The following is a 25,767-nucleotide window of genomic DNA, read 5'->3' as shown; positions in this document are numbered from 1 at the left end:
AAGGATTTTTATTTATCCATCCTTGCTTATTACCCCTAGCTGGAAGATCTTGAAGTGACTGTGTCTGATCACATTCAGAAGGTTCTGAAACCTAACTTTGCTGCCGCCTGGGAAGAGGTGGGAGATACCTTTGAGAAGGAGGAAACCTTTGCCCTCAGCTCTACAAAAACCCTTGAAGGTGAGAACAACTTTGCTGCCAGTGTTATTGCCTGATAGCAGTATCAACCTAATAGACATATATATTATTCCAGAACTCCTTTTTCTTTAAATCCTTCATAACTCATCTACTTAAAAGGCCAGGTTCCTGTCTTCATCATCTAATTAAGTCAACTATTTTCTAGGCCAGTACCCTCCCTATGTGCCATCTATACCCCTGTTTACCCCCAGCTCCCAAGACACCCCAGAACAGCGGCAGATCCCTGTGCTGAACTATTCTAATACTGTTGCATAAACCTTCTCTACACAGAAGCTGTCAGCAATATCATCACATTTCTGGGCATGCAGCCATGTGAGAGGTCAGATAAAGTACCTGAGAACAAGAATTCCCACTCACTCTATCTGGCAGGTAAGAGACTTGGATCACATTTCTCTTAAATTTTGTTCCAAACTTAATAGGAAGGGATGTGGATGAGCATCCTGTGCCCTGCTATTGTCCATCATCCCATTATGTGAGCAAGAATTTGAAGTACAGTCAAAATGAATAATTTGTTTTGCATGCCATTCTTAGGTTCTTTTAAGATGTATATCTGGCCCAAGATACTGAAGTCTCACACAGCTACCAGTGCTGCCTCTCCCTCTGTCTTTTGAATACTCCAAATCAATATTATTCAATGCCTTCTCTGTGCCTGGTCTCATGGGACTATTGTTAAAAAATAGAATTTATATGAAGGATTCAACTCCCACAAATTTCTAGAAAAGCTAAACTAAAATAATAGAAAGGAGATGTAGGCAGAGCATGATAAATTTCATTATTTAGAGCTTGAGTTCTTAAATGTGGTTTTCCTCACTTTTTTCCTCTCAGGTATATACAGAGGTGGCTTTGACTTATTGGTGAGGTCCAGGCTGGCCTTAGCAGATGGAGTGACCATGCAGGTGACTGTCAGAAGCAAAGAGAGAACACCTGTAGATGTTATCTTGGCTTCTGTTGGATAAGTTCTTACTGGGCAAGATGAAGTTGATGTGTATGTATGTACATCACTGTCAGAGAGCTTTTAGGCTAGCAGCATGAATTTCCCAAAATCACACTTTAAACAAACTAAGTGCTTGGCTCTAAGCCAGCAGATTAAGCCAATGTCTGTCCTTGTGCATGGGTTTTGGTGTTCCTTGGTTTTGGATTTTTCCTTTCTCACTTGGTCAGCTCTGGTATGACAGTGCAGCTTTGGGTAAGCTTGAAAATCAAATATTATCCTATATTCCAGCTGCTTAACTTCATTGTATTCTTTTGTTTAATGTGTGAAAGCTCCTGGCAATGTTGGAAAATTTTATCCCAAAGGGGTGGTGGGGGAGGGGAAGCCAGAATCCACTTTAGTCACAATTCATTTTTATTAATAGAAAATAAACACTTATTCCAGTTTCAAAGTTGTTATACTTGAAGTTCCTAATTTTTAAAAAACGAATTTAAAATTAATCACTTAATAATCCTACTTTGACTAAGACAGTGAAACTGTGGCTTAAAAAAAACTATTCAGCACCATTTGCTTATAGGTCTTTGAGAATTTGTTCTTAAAGTGTCTGGGAACTATCCTGTCGGCTAAGTACAGGAACTGCTGAGCTGCATGAGAAAGCCTCTCTGAGAGAGCCAATGGAAAGCTAAGCCACCATCACCAGAGGAGTCAGTGTACTTCAGCAAGTATACAAGGGTCCCCTCCCTACACTTCAGCCCAGGAGGGACATGCTTCTAAGCACTGAGGTATGAGTAGTTAGACTATTATTTGCTGTTAGAATTTATCTTTCCAGCTAATAACAGTAAATCTCTGGCACAGATGCAATTGATTCTTAGTGTCTGTGATTTTAGGAAATTCTGTAAAAATTTGGATTTAGTTTACTCAGAAATTACACGTTTAATAAGGTCCACTACTTTGGCAGAGATAAGGTCTGCCATTTTAGTGTCCTTATAAACTATATACAATGTGTAGGCATATCATACTCTTATACCATACTTTAAAATACTGCATTACTAAAACAAATATTTTAACAAAAAGTCTGTAATTTGAAGCAGCTGATGAAACTAATCCAAAGTATGACAGGGATATTCACTCTCACTTAAACTATGTTGCCTAGAGAACTTTAAAAACCATATACTCTTCAAGCCGTTCAAGGAGAGATAACAGTCCCCACTCCTCATTCTCTACTGTGGAATTCCAATTCGGGTTGGGCCAGAAATTAGCACTTTTAGATACTTCAGGAAAGTTCCACAGAAGTGTTAAAAAGTCTTCTAAGCAAAAGAATGTCTAATGCCTGTCTCTATGCATCTATGAGAAATCATGCTCATCAGAATTTCCTAATAACACGAAGACAAGTCTATATACTTCATCAGACGTCAAAGGAATGAGGTGGACTATTTTGTCAGAGTTTCTGCTGCCTTTTTTCTATACTCTGATCCATCAATGTGAGTAAAGTGGACTTTTGTAAGAAAACAGTGTTTGATTGCCAGGACCTCTTTTGGGCATTTCTTCCTAAGTGGAATACACAACAGATACGGGAGTGGGGGAGATAATACAGGGAAGCTACTCTTTCCAGCTCAGAAGGAGTTGATGAAGCCCATATATGCATTCAAGAAGCCCATGGGATCCTCTAGCTGTGGGTAGTGGCTAATGTGGTCATCCAGAATCGACACTGTGGACCGCGGCAGCGTTTTCCTAGTGGAAGAGAACAGCACGTAGGTGAACTTAAGGCTGGAGGGAAGGGAGGAGGTAAGCCAGTGGGAAGCCCCAGCAAATGCCCCTGCAGATATATACCACACTAGAAGGAACCAACAAAAAGCTTATTCGCCTTCTACTTTGGAATTATCTAAGGCAGATAAACTTGCCAATTCCACTTATGCAGACTAGTTTTTAATTGTTCATAATTCAACACACAACAACTTGAAAATATAACACTTTTGCAACAGTTGCAAAACAGGATGACTTTCAGCTCTTTAGAGAAGCATGAAGCATGGAACAAGTGGATCACTCAGCAACTCACTGCCTCAAGCAAAGATAACCAAGGACCTTCCTTAATCTCAGGAGGTGATGAGAGAGGGGATTTTGACTAAAATTACAAGCAAGCCATCTACTACTAGGCCATATATGTCCACTAGGCTATATGAAGGTATGGAACAGTCTTACATGACATAGTCAAAAGATTTCATATTCCAACACCTTCCAAGTAAGTACCCAGAGAGCATAACAACTAATGAGAAGGCACTTTTCCTCTTAATCTCTCCTATCAGTCTGCTCAGTTTAGGTCAACAAACTGGCTTTACAGTCAGATTAAAACAAACATTTAAGATATATCCACTTTCATTCCTTGGTTCACATGATAGCTTTTTCTTATCTCTATACCTAGGAATATGAAATAGCCGTAATAGTGAAAACAGGCTATACACAATAAGAGAATATATAACTCAGTTTCTTGATCTTTCCATGATATGGTTTCTGGATGAACAGCCAGTGAGGTCAGAGACAATAGCTAGTGCCAACAGCCTCAACAGGTAATTCTGTTTACCCCTGTCAGGATGAAATACTGACAAAACACCTCTGAGCAAGACTCACCTGTACAGCTCCAAAAACTCTGGATAGGGATTTATAGGATCCAATGGCCCATAGATAAAATGAACTAAGAAACAGAAGAGGGATGAATTACCAACAGCTCTATTTCTATTTTCCTACTGCCATCCTAAAATTAACTCCCCTACCTCAAAAAAAAAAAAAATTATTTTCTGCAAATTAAACAAATTTTTTTCTGATAGGAAACCTAGCTTCTTTTAATAGGTAAACTACAAAGAAAATGGGAACAAGTCAGTTGTTTCATTTGGCACACTTTCTCCTATATACAGCCATTTTATCCTTCCAGGTCTTCTGTTCCTGGACCAAAAAGAATAAGCTTTCAACATTCTCATTTTGTAAATCCAAGATATTGTCATAGTTTAAGTCTCTACAGTTATTTGAAATCAACCAATAATTTCATGAGCACTAACTACTGTATGTGAGGCCTATGTCAATATTTTCATTCTGTGAGAGTGAAGACACCAATGAGCTCAAACCACCTATATCCTCTTGATTAGTAATCTCAACAGCCTCCTGTCACAGTAGTTCAGCAATGCCAACTACATGTTTCAGTGGTTTATACATTTGACTCTACATACATCACTGGTGTTCCAGATGTTAGAAGCAGTATTGCTAATGAAATAAAAGGACACCAAGTTAATTTTGAATTTCAGGTAAAAAACAAAAATTTTGGTTTTCTTTGTTGATACTAATTCTCAAAATATAGTTACTGTTTAGCTAAAATTCAGATTTAACTGAGTTGCACTTATTTTAGCTTAAGTTTTCCTATCAAAAGTAATGTAAGAATACTCACTGGGAATAGTTACAGAGGCAAGAGCTCCCACCCAGCGTCTTCTAAACTTCTTCCTCTGATTAATGTACTGTAAGAGACTATAGGACAGGTAAGTCAGCAGGAGCAGAACAAGAAACCTTGATTATTAGTGGAACTCCAAAGCCTGATCTGAGCCACAAGGAACACTTTTGCATCTGGAAGCAACTTAGATGTCCTGAGAATGGCCCACTTTATCCATTTGTATTAAGTACCCTCTGGCTACAGCAGTGATCATACCTCTCATATCAACAGAAGCACAAATGGGCCTATGCATTTATTAAGCAGGGAATGAGAGCTCAGGAAGGCTGAAGGTTGCTTTGGAGCATATGTGACTAAAACCTGGACTTAAGGTTCTGATTTTAGCTCCACCACTAACCAGCTCAATGACTCAAAGTTATAACACACATTTTCTGATCTCAGTTTTCTCTTTTTTAAAATAGGAGGAATGAACTACATGATCTCTAAGTTGACATCGTCCTCTAAAATTAAGTGTAGAAGCTCATGAACATAAAATGTCATCTCTGTACTTCATCTGATCACAGACAGAATGGGGAGAATTCCTTTTCCTAAAGTGCAAAATGTTGTAGCCACATTTCAGCTCTCAGACTCATGCACTGTTCTTCCTGGCAACTCCAGGATGATGATGATGATAATAATAATTATTATTATTATTTGTGAACCCAAATATCACCTCTTATTATTTACTTTTTTGAAGAACTTTTAAGAAGATCATGTTTGTTCTTCAGTTTTTTTATATTAAAACTAATCTTGAAGGATTTCACAGGGACTTATGTTAGGAGAGGAATGACTCCTGCTAACACACAATCCCAGCAAAGCCATCAGTTAAAACACTAATGCTACTTGACCCCACTGATAAAAAAGACAGGGCCTCAAGTAGTTATGGATATCACCATCTCTAGGTCCCTCAGTGAGAACCAAGGCATGGCAGTTCTTGGTAAAAGACAGAGAAGTCTTGCTTCTCATTCCCTGTTGCTATTGAAAAGATATGCAAAAGAAAGAGCCTTGATACTTTTTTGAGAGGTACTAGGCTCCTTTCACAACTATGTCTTTTTTAATGCTTCAAAATGTCCAATCATAGTGTATCAGTCAATTAGCATTAGAATTCATAGCTATTTATCCACCCTTCTTGCACCAAATGGTTAGCACAGGGCTCACCGTATCTATTTATTTCTTATTTATTTCTTTTTGAAAAGCAGAGACCAAGACCAGTTTTCAGTTTGCCTCATAGGTCCTAACCAGCCTTTTTGTGATAGGAACAAGTCATCAAATAGAAGCAATCTTGCATCTTGCCCCACTTTCCAAAAGAGCCTCTCCAGAACCCAAAGGAAAGGTTTATTTCTTACCTGTCAATCACCAAGTTCCCGTCATTGTTTCGGATCCCTGCCCACATATCCCACAGCTCACTCTCGGAGGGTCGAGTGTATGGTCCAAAGACGGGAGTAAGACTGAAAAGAGGCCAGAATGCAGGAAGATAAGTGTGGAGAGAATTCAGAATGTTAAATATGGCTGGAACCTCAGAGGTCATGAAGTCTGACCCTTAACTGATTTATGAATTCCTTCTACTACTTTCCTGGCAAGTGGCCAACACCTTTGCCTGAATATCTCAAACCCCAGGATTTGGCCCTGAATTGTAATGGCAGCAACTTTTCACTACAGCGTTCCCAGGCCATACTCCATCTTTGATAAAGACTTACCCTCGAGAAAATACAAAGAAGTTCATCAACCTCGTGAGGATGGGTGACAGCACACCTCCATCTTTAAGTAGCTGTAGATAATAAGTGAAAGTAAAAATCAAGAATCCAGAGAAACCAACTCATCAGGACAAAAAGTTTTATACTAGGAACTAAAAAGCTCCCCCTGAAAAGTTCCATGGTTAGCTTCAGTTTTGTTTTGTCTACCCACATTATTCTCTCATAGAAGACAAATATATTTCTAATTATCATTACAATTACACTTCTATACTTCACTATACCCCTAATATGCTTTTTTCTTTTTAAAGAAGCAGTATCTCAGGCACCGTGGTGCACACCTGTAATCCCAGTTACCTGGGAGGCTGACGCAGGGGGATTAAAAACATAAGGCCAGTCCGAGCAATAGAGTGGGACCCGTCTCAAAAAAAGAAAAGAATCAGGGTTTATGTTGCCCAGGCTGGCCCTAAATTTCTGGGCTCACGACATTCTCCTAGCTCAGCCTCCCAAGTAGCTTGGGACTATAGGTGTACTCCGTAGCACCTGGCCATAAATCCTTAGGGCTTTTAACTTTTGTGTATTCAAGCTTAGACTAGGATCCCAGTTTGTTCAGATATCATACTTCATACTTGTGACACAAATCTTTACATAGTTCATCTATTCATCTCTCATTCTCAGAAATAGTTTTCAGTTTTATGTAGGAGCCACTTCCACTGCTTTGTTTGCCTAAGAATTCATAAGGAGGAGAAAATTAATTGTAGCTCATTACAGCAGGTATAACCCTTAAAAGGTTTACTTTACTTAATATCAACACAAGCCTTAAAATTGAGGACCTATTCAGGGAAGTAGCCAACCTTTTGGAGAAGGAGAGGCCGGTGAGTCTCAGGAAAGATACCTGTAGAAGAAGAGATTTCTCTTAGTCATTTACCATCAACTCTTAAGTCAAAAGAAAGACTGTTATCAGAAAGTATCCACCCTATCCGTTGTCACCTTTTGGGCCGTTAGCCAAAATGGATACACAAATAAAACTTAGTACAGCCACGCACTACATAACAAATTTCAACCAATAGCGGACTGCATATATGTGTATCCCCCTCGTTAAGCAAGGCATGACTATTATTTTCTATGATTACTTCTCCAGAGTGTTTTGTGTTTACCTAATTAAATTATATCCTACTGGAATTTTTTCCCCCATTTTAAGGGTAGGAAAAATGGGAAAAATAATTACACAACTATCCATAATGCTGATGACTAGGCTGACTCCACTTAGCATTTCCTCCCACCACATAGAACACAGTGTTGTTAATGATTTGGGCTGCAGAAACACAAGATTCTTTCAGTAAGTGAAGGTCCTAAAAGAAAATGGGGGGGGGGGGGGACAACTAGTTTTTTCTTTTCCATTTCTCTCCAGAATCAATGGAAGAAAGACATAAATATTGCTGAAAAAGGAACAGACTTAACTCTTCTCCCAAGCTGCCCTTAAGGCATTCAGGGGACATTTGGATATTCATGGATTTAAAGCCGTGCTCAATGGCACACAAAGAAAAAGAAACATTTCCAAAAGTTCTAATCTGGGGCCCACTGATTTCCTCCTGAAACTTGGTATTGCCATCAAATAAGAATTTTAAGACTCTAATACTTTTACCATAGATATATGGTATCTATGACTTATTTTTTTCATAACCTGCTATAGTCATTACAAATACATCAAAGCAGCACTTACCCTCCTCATTACTTCTAATCAGAGTGCTACCAGACCCACCATTAGATCTCACTGTCTAATGCACTACAAAAGCAGTACATATTACTGTGATACAGGTTCTTACTGACTGTATGTCAACATAATCACTTTCCTTTGTAAGCCTATTTATTTTTCTATATTTAAAATCATCCTTTTGAAAAGGGGTTCATAAATGTCATCAACCACCAAAGCAATTCACGGCACAAAAAAGGTAAAAGATCTTCAAGATTGTGTCTGCTTGCAGTATCATCAGATTATACTTAGATGTCCCTATATCATCTAAAGGTGGCCCTCCTAGGCTATGCCCCACTTTTCCACCCTCTGCCAAGACAGACAGTTACCTCCATTTGATAGACAGAGACTCTTTATAGTAAGCCGGCCAGATCGATTTTGCTTGTACCTGGAGCAGGGGATGAGGAAACACACACACTTAGCTGAGCAGACTGACACCAGCGAAGCAGCCGATCACAGCCCCCCCCCCCCCAAGAAAAGAATAGCAGGGGGCCAGGAACAATTTACTTTCCCAGCATCTTAAGCTAGTGTGCAGCCTGTGAAGAGGCAGAAATCTGGCTTCACTGACCTATACAGCAGCTCCTGAGCAACAATGTCTCCATAGTCGTGAGACAACAGGTTGATCCTACGGTTCTGGAGTCCTAGATGGCGCAAAAGCGCCTCCACGATGCTGGCCTGCTCAAATATGGAATAGTGGTGTGGTCTCTAAGAAAAGGAAAGGCCAGATACACAGGATAAAGTCACGTACAGGTCTCTCTGCCAGCCTGACCCCTCCATCCACATCCTCCCCAGTCCCAATACTGGTTCCATATAGGTGCTTCTCACCGGTTTGTCACTGAAGCCAAAGCCTAAGAAGTCAAGGGCAATCACTCGATGAAACCTCAGGGTCAGACCTTCCCATATCTATAAGAAAGAAAGGATGATTTGGATTTTCTGCTTCTGCGCTGCGCCTCCCCTCCCGTGACCCATAGCAGCACAGAAGCTTCATCCCTATCCCAGCTTTACAGATGGACTTTGATAAAGTGAAAACCTCATGAAACTACCACTAGCCACCCCCGAGTTGATCCTCCTGGAAAGTGCTTGATTCCTAGTGATTAATCTATTGAAGGTGAAGCTCCAGCATTGTTAACTTCGCAATGAGCCTTTCCAGACTGCCAAAGTGTTTTTTACTCCCTTACAGTAAATGAGAAACAGTTAGATGTTTAATGCTATTTCATAAAGTGATTTAAATTTTCAAGAGCCTTGTAGTGCTAACAAGAAAATCCTTGATTTTTGTATTTTTTAAGACATAGTAGGACCTAGAAATCTGACTTCATTACCTTGTACCAGTCATAGCTGGAAGTTGGAAAGCCATGTAAAAGCACAACTATCTCAGGACTGCCAACCACACCCACAGAGTCTGGAAAAAAAGGCAGATCGATTAGGCCAACTCCCTATAAAAATAACTTTGAATATGTTAAAATCTTAACTAATATGGTACAAAGGACAAAAATCTATAACCAAGTTAAACTGATATATTGCTTTTTAAAATGAAAGCTAATCGCTTCAAGTAATAACAGGCACTTTTTCTTTTAATCTGTATATTGAAAAATTATAAATAGGATACTTCCTGTGAAAATATGAAGGTAGCTTGCTTTACTTAAATTTCCTTTGAAAGGCATATCTATATCTCCCTTTATTTTATATTAAATTAAAATACAAGCTTATTCACAGTAAAAAGTAAACTTTCCCAGTTAAAAATGTATCATCAACACATAAACTAAAAATTTTTTGTAATTTATTAGTAACTTATTACAAAAATTCTATAATACTGAGCAATTCTTCCTGTGAGCGCTTTATAGTTTTAGGCTGTTTTAGCAGAAGAAAACCAATCTGGTATCAAAAGCATAATGTTCAAACTATTATACAATTATATCGACTACAAAAAAGCATTAATCAATACAGATAGGAACATTTTTTAATGCATATGATACTATGGAATAATTATACATCTTTCAGATTAGCCAGATAGACAATAAAATGCCTTACTAATAATACTGGATTAAAATGAATACATTTATATACTGCCTGTGGCATGAAAATTCAGTAATAAGATTTTTTTAAATAATTTACAGCAATTAAAAATGTTATATACTTTAGCCAAGGGAATTATTCTTAATCTGTACAAATAATCTGTGCAACAACAAATATTGAAGATCTGGAAATAAACCAAACCAATATAATATATACTTACTTAATTGAATATAGCAAATGAGAGGAGGTCAGGAGCAATAATGAAAAACGGTTTATGACAAACATTTTTCGTTATTGCTCTTGACCCCCGCCCAAAAGAAATCTTTTCCAGTCTGTTTCCCAGTTTCTTCACCTATAAAATGAGATTAATGGCACCTATCTCCAAACACTGTTGTAAAGATTCAGTGAAACAATGAAGGTTGAAAATGTAACTCGATGCTTGGCATATGGTTATTACTATGTAAGTACAGTCATAGTAATTATCATTAGCAAATTAATTTATACAACAGTATAAGACTTAAATCACATTTAAAAATCTTTATAGAAAACAATTCAATAAAATTAAATCAGGAATTGGGGGGAGAAAAACAATGGTAGTTACATCTCTGAATACTGTACATATAACCTGACACTAGGGGTGCTCAGAAGAGAAAACTAATATCTGAATACAAATCAAGCCACACCAAAAAAAAATACTTACTCAAAAGTCGTATACAGAGATTGGACTCTTAATTCCAACCCCCACCCCCACAGCTTTCTGAGTCTCCCGGCTCTCCAGGGAATGAGGGGAATTAATCCACGCCCCTCATTCCTTCAGGGACACTAAACAGAGAAAGGGTTACTCCCCTCCATCACTAAGGGGCAATAGAGACCAAGGGACACAAAATAAGTACCTTGGCTGGGACCTACGAGGATCACTCCCATAGGGTATTCCAGTAATCCAGTTCTTACCCTGGTAGAAGATGCGCAGTCCCTTGTAGGTGAAAAACTTGCCAGAAGTCTTCCATGAGTGCAGCGCAGGAGAGAGCTGAGGGGGTGGGATGTGCAGGTACGCGGCCAGCAGGGGCACGGCCAGTAGCCCCACCTGGACCCACCACTCCCTCATCCTGTGGGAAAAGCAGTTGGGGTAATATGGTACACTTCCACAACCTGAGCTGGGAGCATGGAGTGGGAAACTTTTGTACCATACAGTGACTATATTGCCCACCAGCACCCCCACCACCACCAAGGGCAAAAAGTTTATCAAGTAGAATTAAATCACACCTCTATGGCTGTGGCAATCACCATAATTTGCTCACCACTCTACTTTTAAGGGGAAAATATATTATTTGAGTATGTAACCTTCTACCTACCTTCAGCCACTTTAACCCACACACACACACATACCTTTGTGCTCTTCCTGATATCTGCTAAAGAGGTTTCCCAAGGAAAAACATAACTTCCTGCATATTCTAAAAACTCTAACACCTATTCAACAACCCCTAATGTTTAAAATACATATACATGCTACTAATGTCTTAAAATGTGTGTGTGTGAGAAAGAGAGAGAGACTGACTTATCACATGTCCTTAAATAGAGAGCTGCTTCTGATTTTAAATACTTGTCAACACTCTGATCCAAGTGAAGCTCCCTTTAGCACTACTGTCCAGATTTGGGCTGAGAAACCATTTAGGGTAAAGAGTCTGTAAAAGCAACAAGACAACTGCTCCACTGTATATTCCAACATAAGCAGCTTTGTTATGAGCCTGCATATCTAATCTCTTAAAAATAAGTCTGGGCAACAGATTATATTCCTCCTTTTCTTAGCAGACTCTAAGTACTCATTTAGTTAATTTCATGACACCCCCCACCATCACCAAAACCCCTCCACCACCCCAAATATGATAGACCCAGCATGTGAGAATTGTTTTTTTCTCTTTGGAAAGAAAGCACTGGTTTCTACACCCAGTCTTGCTATGCCCAAAACTTCAAAGATCCAGATAATTCATGCACACTGAATTAGAAACCTTTTCCTGTGTCCAGTCTTCGACTCCCCATGGTCACCAGGGAAAGAATTCCCAGTTGTTTTATCAAACAGCCAGAATGGAAACAATACCCTCCAAAACTTAAATAAGAGATGTCAATAAAATTGTCATTAAAATAGCCACAAATAAAGGAGATCAATTGTTCACACCTTGGTGAAACCGGCTATGCGTCTATGCGCTCACCCTGCCATTGTGTTACCTGTAATCTGGCCACAACCCCTACCCAACGTGAGCAAATCCATTCACAAAAATGCCTTTTTTTTTTTTAACTAAAATATATACCCATGATTCCACTATGCTAAAATAACCATGTCCCTTAAGCTCAGTTCCCTGCATATGGTTTTTAGCCATCACTAGAGTAGTCTTCCCCGCCCCTGAAGTACCTGCCTATAAAACAGAAACCAAGATTTAGTTCTACCTTTCATGGTAATAATAGAAACGATTGGAAAAGTGCTGGAACAAGAGGGTTATATCACAATCTGCGCCGCGCAATAGCGGCAGGCTACATCCCAGTACCGCCTCCTAAATAACAAAAAAACAATTGGTTTTCGTTATCATTTTCTCAGTGCTATCTGCCCTATACCTCAATTAATTTATTTTTCAAATCATCTCTCCTGGCATCCATTCACAGTCCCAGCAGCAGAATCTGCAGTGACTCAGCAAAGCACCAGGGAGGGGCTCCTTTGGCAGCAAACCATGGGGCGGGGGGGTGGGGGGGGGGGGGCAAAAACCCCACGCCAGATACCCACATTGCGCTCCTGCACAACCCACCGCTGGCCCTCTTTTACTCTGAGAAAGCAAATCAGCCCCTTAGAGAGTTATTCTCTGTCTTAATTGCCTCGATAAAATTGCTCCACCGACATTTTAGAATTTTTAGTAGTGAAGCAAATACGTAGATAAAATGGATTAACATTTTAATCCATTTTTTGGTCAAATTCCCATTATTTGATGGAGTCATGATTCAGAGTATAAATTCAACAAACTCCAGTAAAACCTATGGAAATTAACCTCTCTGAGCCTTGATTTCTTCATCTTGTACATGGGAAAAATGCATTTGTCTAATATTACCTGATGGCATCGCTGTGAGAGGACGAACTGCTCTGTAAACCCGCTAAATCAAACACTGCCGGTTATAGCACGACAGTTTGGTCGCATCCCAATTACCCCTCGCACGTCTCGTTACTGACCTCTGAACAATACTTAACATCTTGGAGATACGGCGCGGCAAGTTCTAGTCACACCTTTGCGGTAACACGCCACCGAGACGCCAGGATCTGGAAATCTTAAATTGCGCTACTGCAATAGCGGGGTCTAAATCACACCACAACAATACCAGGGATCTGGAAATCAAATCCAGCAGGGCAATACTGGGGTCTAGAAACCCCAAGTCACAAACCAGTGAGGGTCGGGTCTAAAAATCCCAAGTCACACCGGGGCATTACCAGGATCGCGAAATCATAAGTCACGCCACAGCAATGACTACATCTGGAAATCCTAAATCACACCACGTCAATGGTGGGGTCTTAAAAATCGTAAACCACACGAGTGATTCCAGGATGTAAAGGTCGTAAGTCACACTACAAAGATGACCGGGTCTAAAAATCCTAATTCGCAGCAAGGCGATACCGGGGGTCTGGAGATCATACATCATATTGGGGTGAGCTCATGGTCTAAAAATCTCAAACCTTAACTGGGCGACCCCGGGGTTTAAAAATAAGCCAGAGACCCCAAATTTGAAACATTCTACGGCTGACAGAAGTGACCCCAATAACACAGAACGGTGGCCGGCTGGGTGGGGTTTTCTTTACAAGGCAGCTGGGCACTGCCAGGCAGAGTCCCCAGCATCGGCCAGCACCCGAGACTAGGATCAACCGGCCACACCCCCACGCGCCCTCCACCGCAGCCCGCACGCACCCACCTGCGGAGGCGATCTCGGCGCACCATGGCCGCGTTATCCCATGCCGCCCGCCGCAGGGTTGCAGAGCACTGGGCGCGCTGAGGCGCCTGCAGCTGTGCAAGATCGGTGGCGGCAGGAACGCTGCCCACCGCCGGCACAGGGCAGCCGGCAGCGGCGGCAATGAGCGGCCACTTGGGAGATGCGGCACTGCTCCGGCTGGCGAGGCGCGGCTGCCGCAGAGGAGGTGCCCGGGCTGCTGCCGCCTGCCAGGAGGCGCTGAGAAGTGCTGGTGGCCGCAGCAGTGCCGAGCGAGCGGGCACCGACTTTTAGAGCCCACCCGCGCCCCGCCCCTGGACCGCCCACCACACCGCAGCGCCCCACCCGAGCGCGCCAGCCGCAGAGCCCCTCCCTGCAGCCCTGCCACCGCCGCAGTGGTGGGGTGCCCCCCTCACGCGCCTTCAGAAGTGTGGATCGCCCCCAGCACCCCACCGCTTCCTCGCAGACCCCCAAACCCTGAGTTCGTGATTCTGCTGCAGAACCCTTCCTTGGAAGTTAAGACCTGAGGCAAAGATGGCAGACCCCTGAGACCCCAAAACTCCCCTAACAGTAACCACAGGCCCCAGCCCTAGAGGGTGGCCGATTGACCTAAAGGAGAACAGGGCTGTGGTCCTTGCCGCGGCGCCTGTTTGCATTCAATGCCCAAAGTGTGGATGCCAAATCCTATGAGTGCCCATGTCCGAAAGAGCGGACCGCGAGCACCCAACATCTCCCAAGTCTCTAAGTATGGGTAATGACCAAGGGAACCATAAGCTCTGTGGGACTCTCCAGGTTAGGGGGAACATATAGGATGGCTGCTACGGAGCAAAGCAGGCCAAAGTTGCACAAAGTGTGGTTTCCTTCGGGCAACCGCAGCAGTGCGGGACACGTTTCCTCTACAGCAGTGCGACGTGGTTGGCATGCCGGAGGCCACCGCAGCGCGGATTCCGCGCGCGGCACTGGACCTGCCACACAATCAGGGCAGCAAGACCCCCTTTATGTGCAGCAAATCACAATGCAGAGACACCAAAGGTGCAGGAAAGAGGAAAGGGATTTTCTTTAACCCATAGTCCTTTAAAAGGCATCTATTACACCTTTGAAAAGAGAAGTGTCGAGCATCAGAGTATCTACATACATTTTCTGGCTATAAATTGAAATTTTGATGGCCGCGATCAGGCTGAGCGTTAACATGCGAGGCAGCAGCCCAGAGCCGGCCGGTCCAGCGGGGGCGCTGCAGACCTCTGTTCCGCACTGGGCAGAAGCCTTTCCAATACTTCGCGGAGTTTTAGGCCAGCAGTGCAGACAGCACCACTCGGCAAAAGGCTGGCCACAGGGCTAGCCGAAGCTGCCGGTATCTAATCGCACCAGGAGCCTAGGGCCACCCACCAGACTCTGTAGACCCCAGCCTTAGGAACATGTCATCAGAACGTGTGGCGCGTAGAGGGTATACCTACCAGGGTCTGATTAAGAGGGGCATGAAACAAATGCTTGTTTAGCACGTAGAGTGCACTAAGAGCCGGGTACAAAATAAATGAGAAAGGGCTCCTGCCCCAGAGAAAGACACTGGCCATCTGGAGGTGGGGGGAGAGATAAGAATTGATGCTTTTAAAAATTTCCTTTTGATTTCCTAGCAACATTTTGTTACAGATCGGCGCCCTCCTCCCCAACCGGTAAGGCCCTCAAAGACCAAACCCAAGTGTTATTCACCTTTTGTATCCCCAGAGCCCGCCACGGTGCCAGTCACAAAGCAGGCCCCTAACAAATACTGCATGAATAAGTACAAAAATTTGAGGGCGCAAAGGGGAGGAAGTAATTAAGAGGAGGGGGGAAGGGTTGTCTTGAATGATGAATAGACATTTACCGGGAGAGACAAAGAACATTCCAGCCAGAGGGGACTGCATTCGCAAAGCATGGGAGGCTCAGGACGGCACAACCATTGGGGAAAAAGGCACGACCTTTGGGCCCCAGGCCCCAACGGACAAAAAATTAGGCTAGAAAGAGTAGTCCATCGGAAAGAGGCTGGAATTTGTCCTAAAGAAAAAGAGAAGCCACAGATGGATTTAAACCCTAAAAGGCCTTAATTGGTTACTTAACAAAATTTAAATGAGTCTCTTTACAAGTTGAGGATTACCTATACTAACTAGCCACTGCCACTTTTTAAAGACTGAATTACTTAGCAAGATTTAAACTGGTCCTTTCAACAAAGTAAGGACATTCCTATTTTAACTATTGAAAACAATAGCAAGAGCCTCTGCATTATATATTTCTCATATTTATCCTCAATGGAACCTTTGAGACCTACAAACAATTCCATACTTTCATTCTCACAGGCCAGAAGCACCAGCATCCAAGATGAAGGCAATTTTCTAATTAATGGACTAAGGGCCCCACAAAGGATCCTATTCTGAAGGCCACAGAACATATCTACCCACATGGAACAAGTGTGTAGACTGGGGGAGAAACAGTGTAAGCTCCTAGGGGAAAAAGGAGGGCCAGGGAAAGCTCCCAAAAACTAACAGAAATCCCAAATCTGATGGTGAGGAGAAATCCTCCCTGCACAGAGTGACTAGGAAAAACTTCTTTGGAGAAGGGGAATGGAGATCGATAGCCATGGAGCCCAGAACTTGGTTAAATAGAAAAAGCATTCCAGTTGGGAAAAGTCTCTGCACAATAACAGTGAGTCGGAAAAATGCAGAGCATGCTATGACAGATCAGCTTGGTTAAAGCCGGGAATTTGCCTTCGGAAGTGGAGGGAGAAAATGCTGACCATGATGCCCCAGGAGTCAAAGAGTTAATTCCAGAAGGAAGCTTCTCTGCAGAGGGAGAATCTGGCCCGAGGTATATAACCCTTGGAAGTGCCTGAGAAAACAGACCGTACATAAATACTAAGTCAGCCTCTGGCTTGCTCTCAGGGCACCCCTTCAGTTCTTCCAAAGGGATCCTATCTTGACCAACATCACATGCAGCAGTATTTCCTCAGACAACAGCTTATCAGACATTCCTATCACATTCCAACTCTATCACAGTAAGACCTCAGATTTGTGCAAAAATTAGTGTAGAAAGCTCTGCATTTCCCATCTCATTGATGCACAATAGCGTTAGGAAATCGTCAGGGCTGGTTCCAAGGGCTCAATAATCATACTTTTCTAACCTCAATTTTAGACCCAAATTCAAGGATATTTACAAAAACAGCATAGAACTGGGGCTGCCACTTTTAAGAGCAGTAATTATAGATCTGAATAAACTAAAAAGGTGCAAAATGGAAGAAACCTGAACAGCAGCATTTTGTAAAACTTAGGATTTCAGTTAACAAAAAAAGTTTAGTAAATCAATGTGATACCGCTCCAAAAAAACTACTGATTGTAGACTATAGAGAAGTATTCAAAATAAGCTAATCCTACACTGTTCCGCTAGCTAGACCTCACAGAGAGTATTTTATTCTGTTCTATAGAGCAGATATTAAGACAAACAGACAAACAGCAGTGTGTTCAGAGATCAACTAAAATATACTGCAAATCATGTCATAAAAGGTGTAACAGCTCTCATACTTTAAGCCCCTACTATGAGCATGGATCATCACCCAATTTATCCCTAATCCTCTCGGGAACCCAGCTAAATGAGTACTTTCATTCACACATCTCAGAGAAAGATATAGCAGCTCAGAGCGCTAAGTGTTAGTATGTGAAGGGACTGGGAACGGAATCAGATGTGTCTGGCTCCAGAACTGACGTTCTTTCCACTGCCCCACATTGCCTCCCTGTTTGAAATAACTGGGCATGTTTAGTTTGAAGAAAAGAAGCCTTGTGGAGTGAGTGGAAGAAGGAAATGTGTTAGCAGTCCTCAAATATTTGTGGAAGCAGCATTAGACATTTTACTCTGTATGGCTCCAGTGAGTGCAAACTGTGGAGAAACAGATGTCGATTCAACATACAGAATTTTCCAACAGTCAGGAAGGAGTGTCTAGAGGGATGAGGTGGCTTGGCCATTTTGGGACATGACAAATTCCCTGTCACTAGAGGCTGGGTAACCCTATGGAATGTATGCAAGCTCTGGGTACCTGGCTGAATGACCTTTAAGTTCTTTTCCTTCCTGATAGAAACATCCTCTCTCTCAAATTTAACCAACATATTCCTAAAGTGACTATTGTCTTTCTCCCTCTTTGGAACCATATGTGGATAACAATCTCTGCAGGAAATCTCCAAAGGTAATGGTAGAGGGAAACAACACAGCTGAATAACCCTGTAACCAGGATCAGATGAACCAAAAAAAAAAAGACAGATACTGTAGTTGTCTCCATATATTACAGAATTACTGGGCACCCCTAAATTATCTTTACACACCCTTTACATTACTTCACACACCCCACAATCCCAGTCCTGGGACTACTACCCCATAATTCCACTCCTGAAGACCATTTTAGCCACTCTAACGGATAAATAGGTTGAAGGATCCTAATAGTATCTTACACGTGTACAGCTCTTTGCCCTTTCACATATCTCATCTGCCGCTCACCACAGCCCTCTAAGAAAACCTTCTTTCTGATAGGCAACTTCTTCCTAGCTGCCCGGGAAGAAAGGCTACAGCACACGGCTCCTTCTCGTTTTCCCCCCATTACTTTCCATATTAGATTATTCCTCCTAGCCTGGATGAGTCAACCCACGAGCAGGTGTTTCGGTTTTCCTCAACTGCTCTCGTCATCTCACACCTTCCCCAGCTGTACTGCCCCACCGCCGCCTGGCAGGGCCCCCGCCCACGCCACCAGTGCAGCTCTCCTGCCCTGGGCGCCCCAGCCCGTCCCATGCCGCCGCTGCAGCCGCAGCGCTCGCCCCGGGAAGCCCCCGCGCGCCAGGCTGCCGCACACCCCCGCTCCTTCCACCTCCCACCCTGGCCCCCGCCTCGCCCTCCACCCCTCGGTCACATCGGTGTGCCTGCGACCTCTCCAGACACAAAGGCCGATCCCAAGAGGGAAAACGCAGCCCCCCAGGGCGCCCGGGAGGGCTGGTCAGGCTGCCCAACGGAAAGGGGAAACGCTGGAGGGGAGCCAGGCCTCGGGCAATGGCTGGGGCCCTTTTGGGTTCTGGTCCAGGCCGAGATCTGGGAGACGACGACCGAGGCCCTCGCCCATGTGGCAAGCCTCGTGCGCGCACCCACACACCCCCGGGCACCCTGCGCTCGCCAGATCCTCGCACCCTTAAGCCACTGTCACTCAGCTGGGTCCCAGGACAGGCGTGGTCCATTTGCACCATCCATTTACCCCAAGTGGGGCCAGTCCCACTCTTGGGTGGGCTGCGAGGGGGAGGGTGGAGGTTCCACTCCTTTCCCGCCCGTCTCTTACCTGACTCAGGTAAGACCTGGGCTACAGGACTCCATGTTTGGGGGACCGGGCGCGCATGCGCTCCTTGGGGCCAGAGGTTCTCGGCCTTAACCCAGTCCCCAGGGAAGACTCGGCCAAGCCACCGAATATCAGGCTCCGGGCTAGAGCGTCGCCTCCTCGGCACTCAAGCCCATCGCCCCCGAGCCCAGCATGTGCTGCCGCCTTCTCCCTGCCAGGCGTCAGCGCCACCTATTGCAAAGGGTATGAAATGGCAGGCCATGCCTTGGACATGGGTCTAAGGCGTGGATAAAGGAGAATAGAATTATATAAGGCCTGATCTGAGTACTTTCCGCGTTAGATTATTAAAGCGAAGGCCCAAGAAGCGATATTTTGATAGTTACTAACTAGGGAGAGATCCTGGTGAACCTCCCCTACCTCACCCATTACACTAATTTCATAGTTACCTCAAGACTATCATTTTTTTTTTTAATCCCCAGCCCTACCCTCTTCCCCCACACTATAGATCGGAATTATTTGCCTGCCTTCTCTTTATCTTCACATGACAACACACAAACTTTCATAACTCAACAATGGCTAGGTAAAATTCACCACTTTTTCTCCACCCGCTCTTTGCCACACCACAAACTGACCCCTGTCTCCAGAATCTTTGCTTCCTTCAATATTCTCTGTCTTGACTAATGGCACTACCATCCACTCAAGTTTCCCACACAAGATCGCCAGAACTCAGGGCATGATGGAATGAGACCCAGAGTTCAGGCTGTCAGTGATTTCAATCTTCCTGGTCCTTTTCATCTGACCTCCCAAGTCTCTCTTGAACTCCTCTTGCTGCCCTCCAATTCTACTGCCATCTGCACTTCTTCAAGCCTCTTTATCTCTCATCTGGACTATTGCTTCCTGATTGGCTCTCCACCATGACACCTTTCTAGTTCATCATTCACACACTGGGCAGTGATTTTTCCAAAATGCAAACCTGAGCACACCTCTTTTCTAAAACTTTCTACTGACTTTAAATTCAACCTTTTTATCTTGATATGCAAAACACTTCAAAATCTGGCCCTTGCCTTCCTCCAGAATCTTCTCTTTCATTCCTTCCATCTTGTCCATCCCCCAAAACTTCATAATTTGACTTCATGTTACTAATTCTAGTTCCTCCCAAAACACCATCCGGTTTTCTTTCTCCACATTTTCATGCCCTTTTCCCTGACCTAATATCCTTCCCTGCTTTGGCTACCTAAAAAATTCCTAATCAGTCTTCAAAAGTCAATTTAGTTGTAATGTTCTCTTACGTGACTTCCAGGAAATCTTCTACAGAAAGAACATCTCCTTCCCTGTGCACTCTGTCCCTTGGACACACTTACACAGTTGCACTTATGCTGTTTTACAGTGATGTTTGCAGGTCTACCTTGTCTCTTCTACCATATGACTGAGCTCCTTGAGAAAAGGGACAGTGTCATTGATTTCTGTGTCCCTTTTCTCAACCTAACATTTTATCATGGTGAGAAGAATGAACAGCAAATGTTTGTTGATCACTTTATGCCAGACACTGCACCCAACTCCTCGTGTATATTAGTTACTTCTGGTGATTACCCTACAAAAGAAGAACTGTTATTATACTAATTTTGCCAACAAGACAGCTGAAAAGGCTTTGGCAGATTAAGGAGCTTAGCCAAGATTGTAGGGCTGGTAAATTGTGGAGTCAGGATATGAATCCAGATCTATCGCCTCATGTTTATCCATTTATTGAAAAGTATGGTAGAATTAAAATGATATTTGAAAAATCACAGATCATTTCTTGAAAGTATAAATGCTTACAGAATTAATTTATCTTTTAAGGGGAAAGCACATAGCTATTTTAGTCTAGTAGATGGAAATAAAGTGTTCTAATTTAAACTAATGGCATATAAAGCCAAATAAATATTCTTGATGTCAGGCTAAATGAAAAGACAATCCTTTTATTATTCTATATCATGACCTTATTATATAAATGTTATAAATGTTATGAGTATGTTTGCTAAGGGACTGATGTATTGTAAACCAATACTTTTTTTTTTTTTTTTTTTTTTTTTTTTACAAAAAGCTCTGGAGGGGCTGGAGTTGTGGTACAGTCCTTGCCTGGCATGTGTGAGCCCTGAGTTCAATCCTCAGCACTGCATACAAATAAATAAATTAAATAAAAGATCAATTAGCAATTAAAAAAAATTTAAGCTTCTGGAGAAGTGGGACAAGAGGAATCTAAGTTGAAAGTCAATATAGACTTTTCAAGAAGTTGCCAGAGATGGTGATATCAAGATATTGTGAAGGATATGTGAAATCTAGATGATTTAACATATGTAAAACACTTCAGTAGAGTGCCCAGCACATAGGAAGCCCTCTATTATCACTCTTACTGGTGTTGTTAAGAACTTCAACTAGTTTCCAATTCAGGGTAGAGATAAACATATAGCTGACAACAAGCAATGTGAAAAGTGATATAATGCATCCATGATGGAAATTCTGTGGGAATTTCAAAGAGATGAGGATCTGTCAGGGAATCAGAAGAATGGCAGGGAAACAAGATGGTAGGCAGAGATCCCATGATTGAAGAATAAGCAAGTTGCTAGAACCAGAGAAATACTATCTAGCTTTTGCAAAAATATTTGTTAGCAAAATATTGTACTACAAGAGGCTCAGTTTCTTAGAAGCCATCAGGTTTAAAATGCCCACACCATTCCAAGCATTCCTTTGTGCCTGTCAGGCAGGAGGCTTGGCCACTGGGCTAAGGAGAAAGACTTTCACCAAGATGATATGAGATGGAAGAGGTCACATAAGCTTATGGTGGTGTATCTCAGTACCCAAAGAAAGTTCCAGCCCCACAGGGTAGTCTAAATGGGAAAATCAGACTCCATGAAGGGAAAGTACATTCCCATCCCCCAGGCTCCAGTACCTCCCTAGAGAAGAGAAACAGTGAGCACAGACATGGTGATGTGTACATTAAGCAAGAGGAAAGGGGTAGGCTGTGGAGGCTGTGGTCCAACTTGGCAAGCACGGCCCAAGAAGGCCCACCTCTTTCCTTCAAACCCATGCCAGGTGTCTAGCACACTAATCCAGTGTTTCCCCAGCCAAACGACATGGAAGACTGCTTAAAAGTCTACATTCTTTACCACAGGCCATTAACTTTATGTAGGCAAAACATATTTATGTTCCTGTAGTTCTTCAATAAACAGAGTAAAGAAACTTACTGTGGGTAATTCACTCTGGCCCAGGGAAAAGAGGGCAGCTATTCTGATGGGAATAACTAATGAGACACATAAGGGGAAAAAAGTTCAAAATTAAACAGAGAAATACTGTTGGTAGAATTCAATAGATACTACTTTTTTGGAGGGTGTTTTGGCAGTGGTTATCAAAACTGACCCAGCAATCCCACTTTGCAAATTATCCCATGTGTATACTCCCTGACATGTGTCCAAGGATGAACAATGCTGCAGTATTTGGAATTTTTTTTTCTAAACTAGAAATAACCTTGATGTCCATCTATAGGATACAATTTATGATCCAGTATTTAATACAAAGTAATCTAATATGGAAAGCTTCTCAATGTTACATGAAAAAGCTAAGTTCAAAACTGTATGTATGGGCTGGGGTTGTGGCACAGTGGTAGAGCGCTTGCCTAGCATGTGTAAGGCACTGGGTTCGATCGACCGCACCAAATAAAAATAAATAAAATAAACGTCCATCAACAACTAAAAAAAAAATTTAAACTATGTATATTGCAATCCTGCTTGTGTAAAAACATGTATGTACCATGTTATCTAATATCTGTGTCTATGTATATATATTTGAAATGCCTGGAAAGACCTAGAAGTAGAAAATTGACAGTCCAGGAAGAAATGTCTGCAGGAAGATTTGTTTGATAGGTTGGTTGGTTTTAGATTTAAATTTGAATACCTTAAGGAGGAGCCACCTTGCAGTCCCTATTCCTCCCTATTATCTTATACCCCCTTCTTCCCTCAGTTGTATTTGGTCTCTAAATTCACAGGAGAAGAGAAATGAGGGTGTGAGGGCAAGTGAAAGTGTGCGTCTTAGTCTTTACTTTCCATTTCTATTCTGCAAGCAAACATGACTTTTGTACCTTTAGGGAGTGTGGGGCAGGAGACTGCCATCTTTGCCCGTCAAGGAGATTTGGTACCGGAGGAGAATAAAGATCCTGAAAAAGAGGTACTGGTTTAGAAGCTATTGCGATAGCCCAGATAAGGAGCAAAGAGTACCTGAACTAGCTGGAAAGCAAAGATAAATTGTGAACCCCAGATTTGAAACCTTTAAAATTCTTTCTCAGCTGCTGTAATTAAAAGAATGTCTGGGCTCGCTGTCCCTTCCTTCTACCCCCTGGAAATTATATCCTGTAGTTTATCACCTGAGTCATTGGGCAGCTCCCCGGTGCACTGTGGGAGGCCCACTCTGTCTGATCCTAATCATCCCTGAGACTACCCTCCCAGGAGTGCTCCTGCCTGGGAGTTCATTCTTCCCTCTTTGCTCTGTGTGCACCAGCTGTATAGGAAGTGGGCACTGTCAGCACCCAAGGTTTGGTTGAAATCAAAGGGGAATGACCCTGAGTCAAGGTCTGCTCATGTTGTCTGGAAAAAAGAACCAGTGGTTTCACAGTTAACTTCAAGATAATGAAGAAAAAAAGCAACAACAAAAACTCTACAGTCTGCAAAGATTGACCTTAACTTTATTCTTTTTAAAATTTTTATTTTTTAGTTGCAGTTGGACACAATACCTTTCTTTTATTTATTTTTATGTGGTGCTAAGGATCAAACCCAGGTCCTTGAACATGCTAGGCAAGCGCTCTACCGCTGAGCTACAACCTCAGCCCCTACCTTAACTTTAAACTAAAACAAAAAAACACTTCCAAATAAAACATCCTCTCGTGTGGGGGGTAGCAGCGAAAAGACTGGTGAGATCCATACTATGCATTTCATCCACTGAAAATTCTTCAGTTGAGGGGCTGGAGTTGTGGCTTAGTGGTAGCACACTTTCCTGGCATGTGTAAGGCCTTGGGTTCGAGCCTCAGCACTGAATGTAAATAAGTAAATAAATAAATAAATATCCATTTACAACTAAAAAATATTTTAAAAAGAAAATTCTTCAGTCGAATTATATTATTTATTTGAAAAGATTTCACTGAAAGGAAGTTGGTATGTCAGAGACTTTCTCATCTGTGGTCTGAACAGTGGGGAATTTAACATGGCACCAAACAGGAAAGACTGAAACATGAAGAAAGCCAGACCCAGGATTTACTTATCTCTTTGACTGTTTCATTTCTCTGAAATGAACATAGAAGGGTTAGTTCCCATCTATCACTCAGTCCACCCCCATTTCCACTATCTCTGTCCCACAACACTGCTTCTCAAGAATGTTCAAGTCCTTTAAGTCAAATCCACTGAATGTTCATGAACTGATAAGTGGATAAATAAAATGTGAACTATCTGTACAATGAAATATTACACAGCAATAAAAGGGATTAAAGGGAGCTGGGGCTGTAGCTCAGCGTGCACAGTGTGAGGCACTGGGTTCGATCCTCAGCACCACATAAAAATAAACAAATAAAATAAAGACATTCTGTCCATCTACAACTACAAAAAAAAATTTTAAAAACAGGGATTGAAGGACTGATGGACACTATGTTATGGATACATGTTGAAAATATGCCAAGTGAAAGAAGTCAATCACAAAAGAACATACTTTGTATGATTCCATTTCTATAAAACAACTGGAAGAGGCAAATCTCTAGGGACAGAAAGTAGATTAGTGGTTGTCTGGAGTTGAAGGAGAAACAGAAGGGAGTGATTACAAATGGATACAGGGATTTTATGGAGCTGGAAAATATTCTAAATTGATAGTGGTGATAATTATGCAACTCTGTAAATATACTAAAAAACATTGAATTATATATTTTAATAGGTGAATTACATGTAAATTATATCTCAATAATAATTTTATTGAAAAATAAAATACCTATACCAAGATAATTTAAAGAGCAGAAAAGCATAATTGACATTTAAAATTTTTCAGAACAAGGAATACTACCATGGATAAAGAAAGACTTCACAATAAAAAATGGAACCAATTTACCAGAAAAAGAAAAGGAGAATCCTAAAAATGTATAAACTTGTGACAATATGACACTAGACCGCAGATTAACTGAAGCAAAAACTTAGAGAAAAAAAAGTAAATTCACAATTTTAACTTGAGCAAAGTAAACAGAAGAAAGGAAATAATAGAGAAGTGATGAAAAAGAAAACAGGAACTCAATATAAAAAATCAATGAAAATAAAAGCTAATTCCTTTAAAAAATCAATAAAATTAACAAAACTAGTTGGACTAATCAGGAGAAATAAAAAGAAAATTACTACTATCAAGAAGAAAAGAGGTGTTGGAAGTGT

The 25,767-nt window shown here is 42.0% G+C and overlaps 2 protein-coding genes across 3 annotated transcripts in view; one reads left to right on the top strand and one right to left on the bottom strand.

Annotated features, from left to right (window-relative positions):
- COPG2 (COPI coat complex subunit gamma 2) overlaps positions 1-1,844 on the top strand; it is a 129,594-nt gene extending 127,750 nt beyond the window's left edge. Inside the window, exons 22-24 of the mRNA XM_081283661.1 lie at positions 40-178; positions 467-565; positions 1,022-1,844. Coding sequence (XP_081139787.1) covers positions 40-178; positions 467-565; positions 1,022-1,152 — 369 coding nt within the window. The 3' untranslated portion in view covers positions 1,153-1,844. The remainder of the gene's footprint in view (positions 1-39; positions 179-466; positions 566-1,021) is intronic.
- A 635-nt stretch (positions 1,845-2,479) lies between these two features.
- On the bottom strand, positions 2,480-19,468 carry MEST (mesoderm specific transcript). Of its 2 annotated transcripts, none has more exons than XM_081287329.1 (12): positions 19,346-19,468; positions 11,005-11,159; positions 9,360-9,439; positions 8,866-8,943; positions 8,609-8,745; positions 8,370-8,428; positions 7,142-7,182; positions 6,294-6,364; positions 5,943-6,044; positions 4,561-4,637; positions 3,753-3,816; positions 2,480-2,858 (listed from the first exon to the last, which is right to left on the bottom strand). In XM_081287329.1, the coding sequence occupies exons 2-12, from the start codon at positions 11,156-11,158 to the stop codon at positions 2,741-2,743; spliced, it is 981 nt and encodes a 326-aa protein (XP_081143455.1). In that variant the 5' UTR covers position 11,159; positions 19,346-19,468; the 3' UTR covers positions 2,480-2,740. The 2 variants fall into 2 exon arrangements, with proteins under 2 accessions (XP_081143455.1, XP_081143454.1); XM_081287328.1 differs by lacking the exon at positions 19,346-19,468 and adding an exon at positions 13,996-14,310.
- Between the last annotated feature and the right edge of the window lie 6,299 nt (positions 19,469-25,767).

This window comes from Spermophilus citellus (assembly GCF_964194105.1).
Source record: "Spermophilus citellus genome assembly, chromosome: 3".
In the NCBI taxonomy this organism is placed as follows: Eukaryota; Metazoa; Chordata; class Mammalia; order Rodentia; family Sciuridae; genus Spermophilus; species Spermophilus citellus.
Note: the sequence above shows the minus strand (reverse complement) of the source record. Positions and strands in the feature narration are given on the sequence as shown.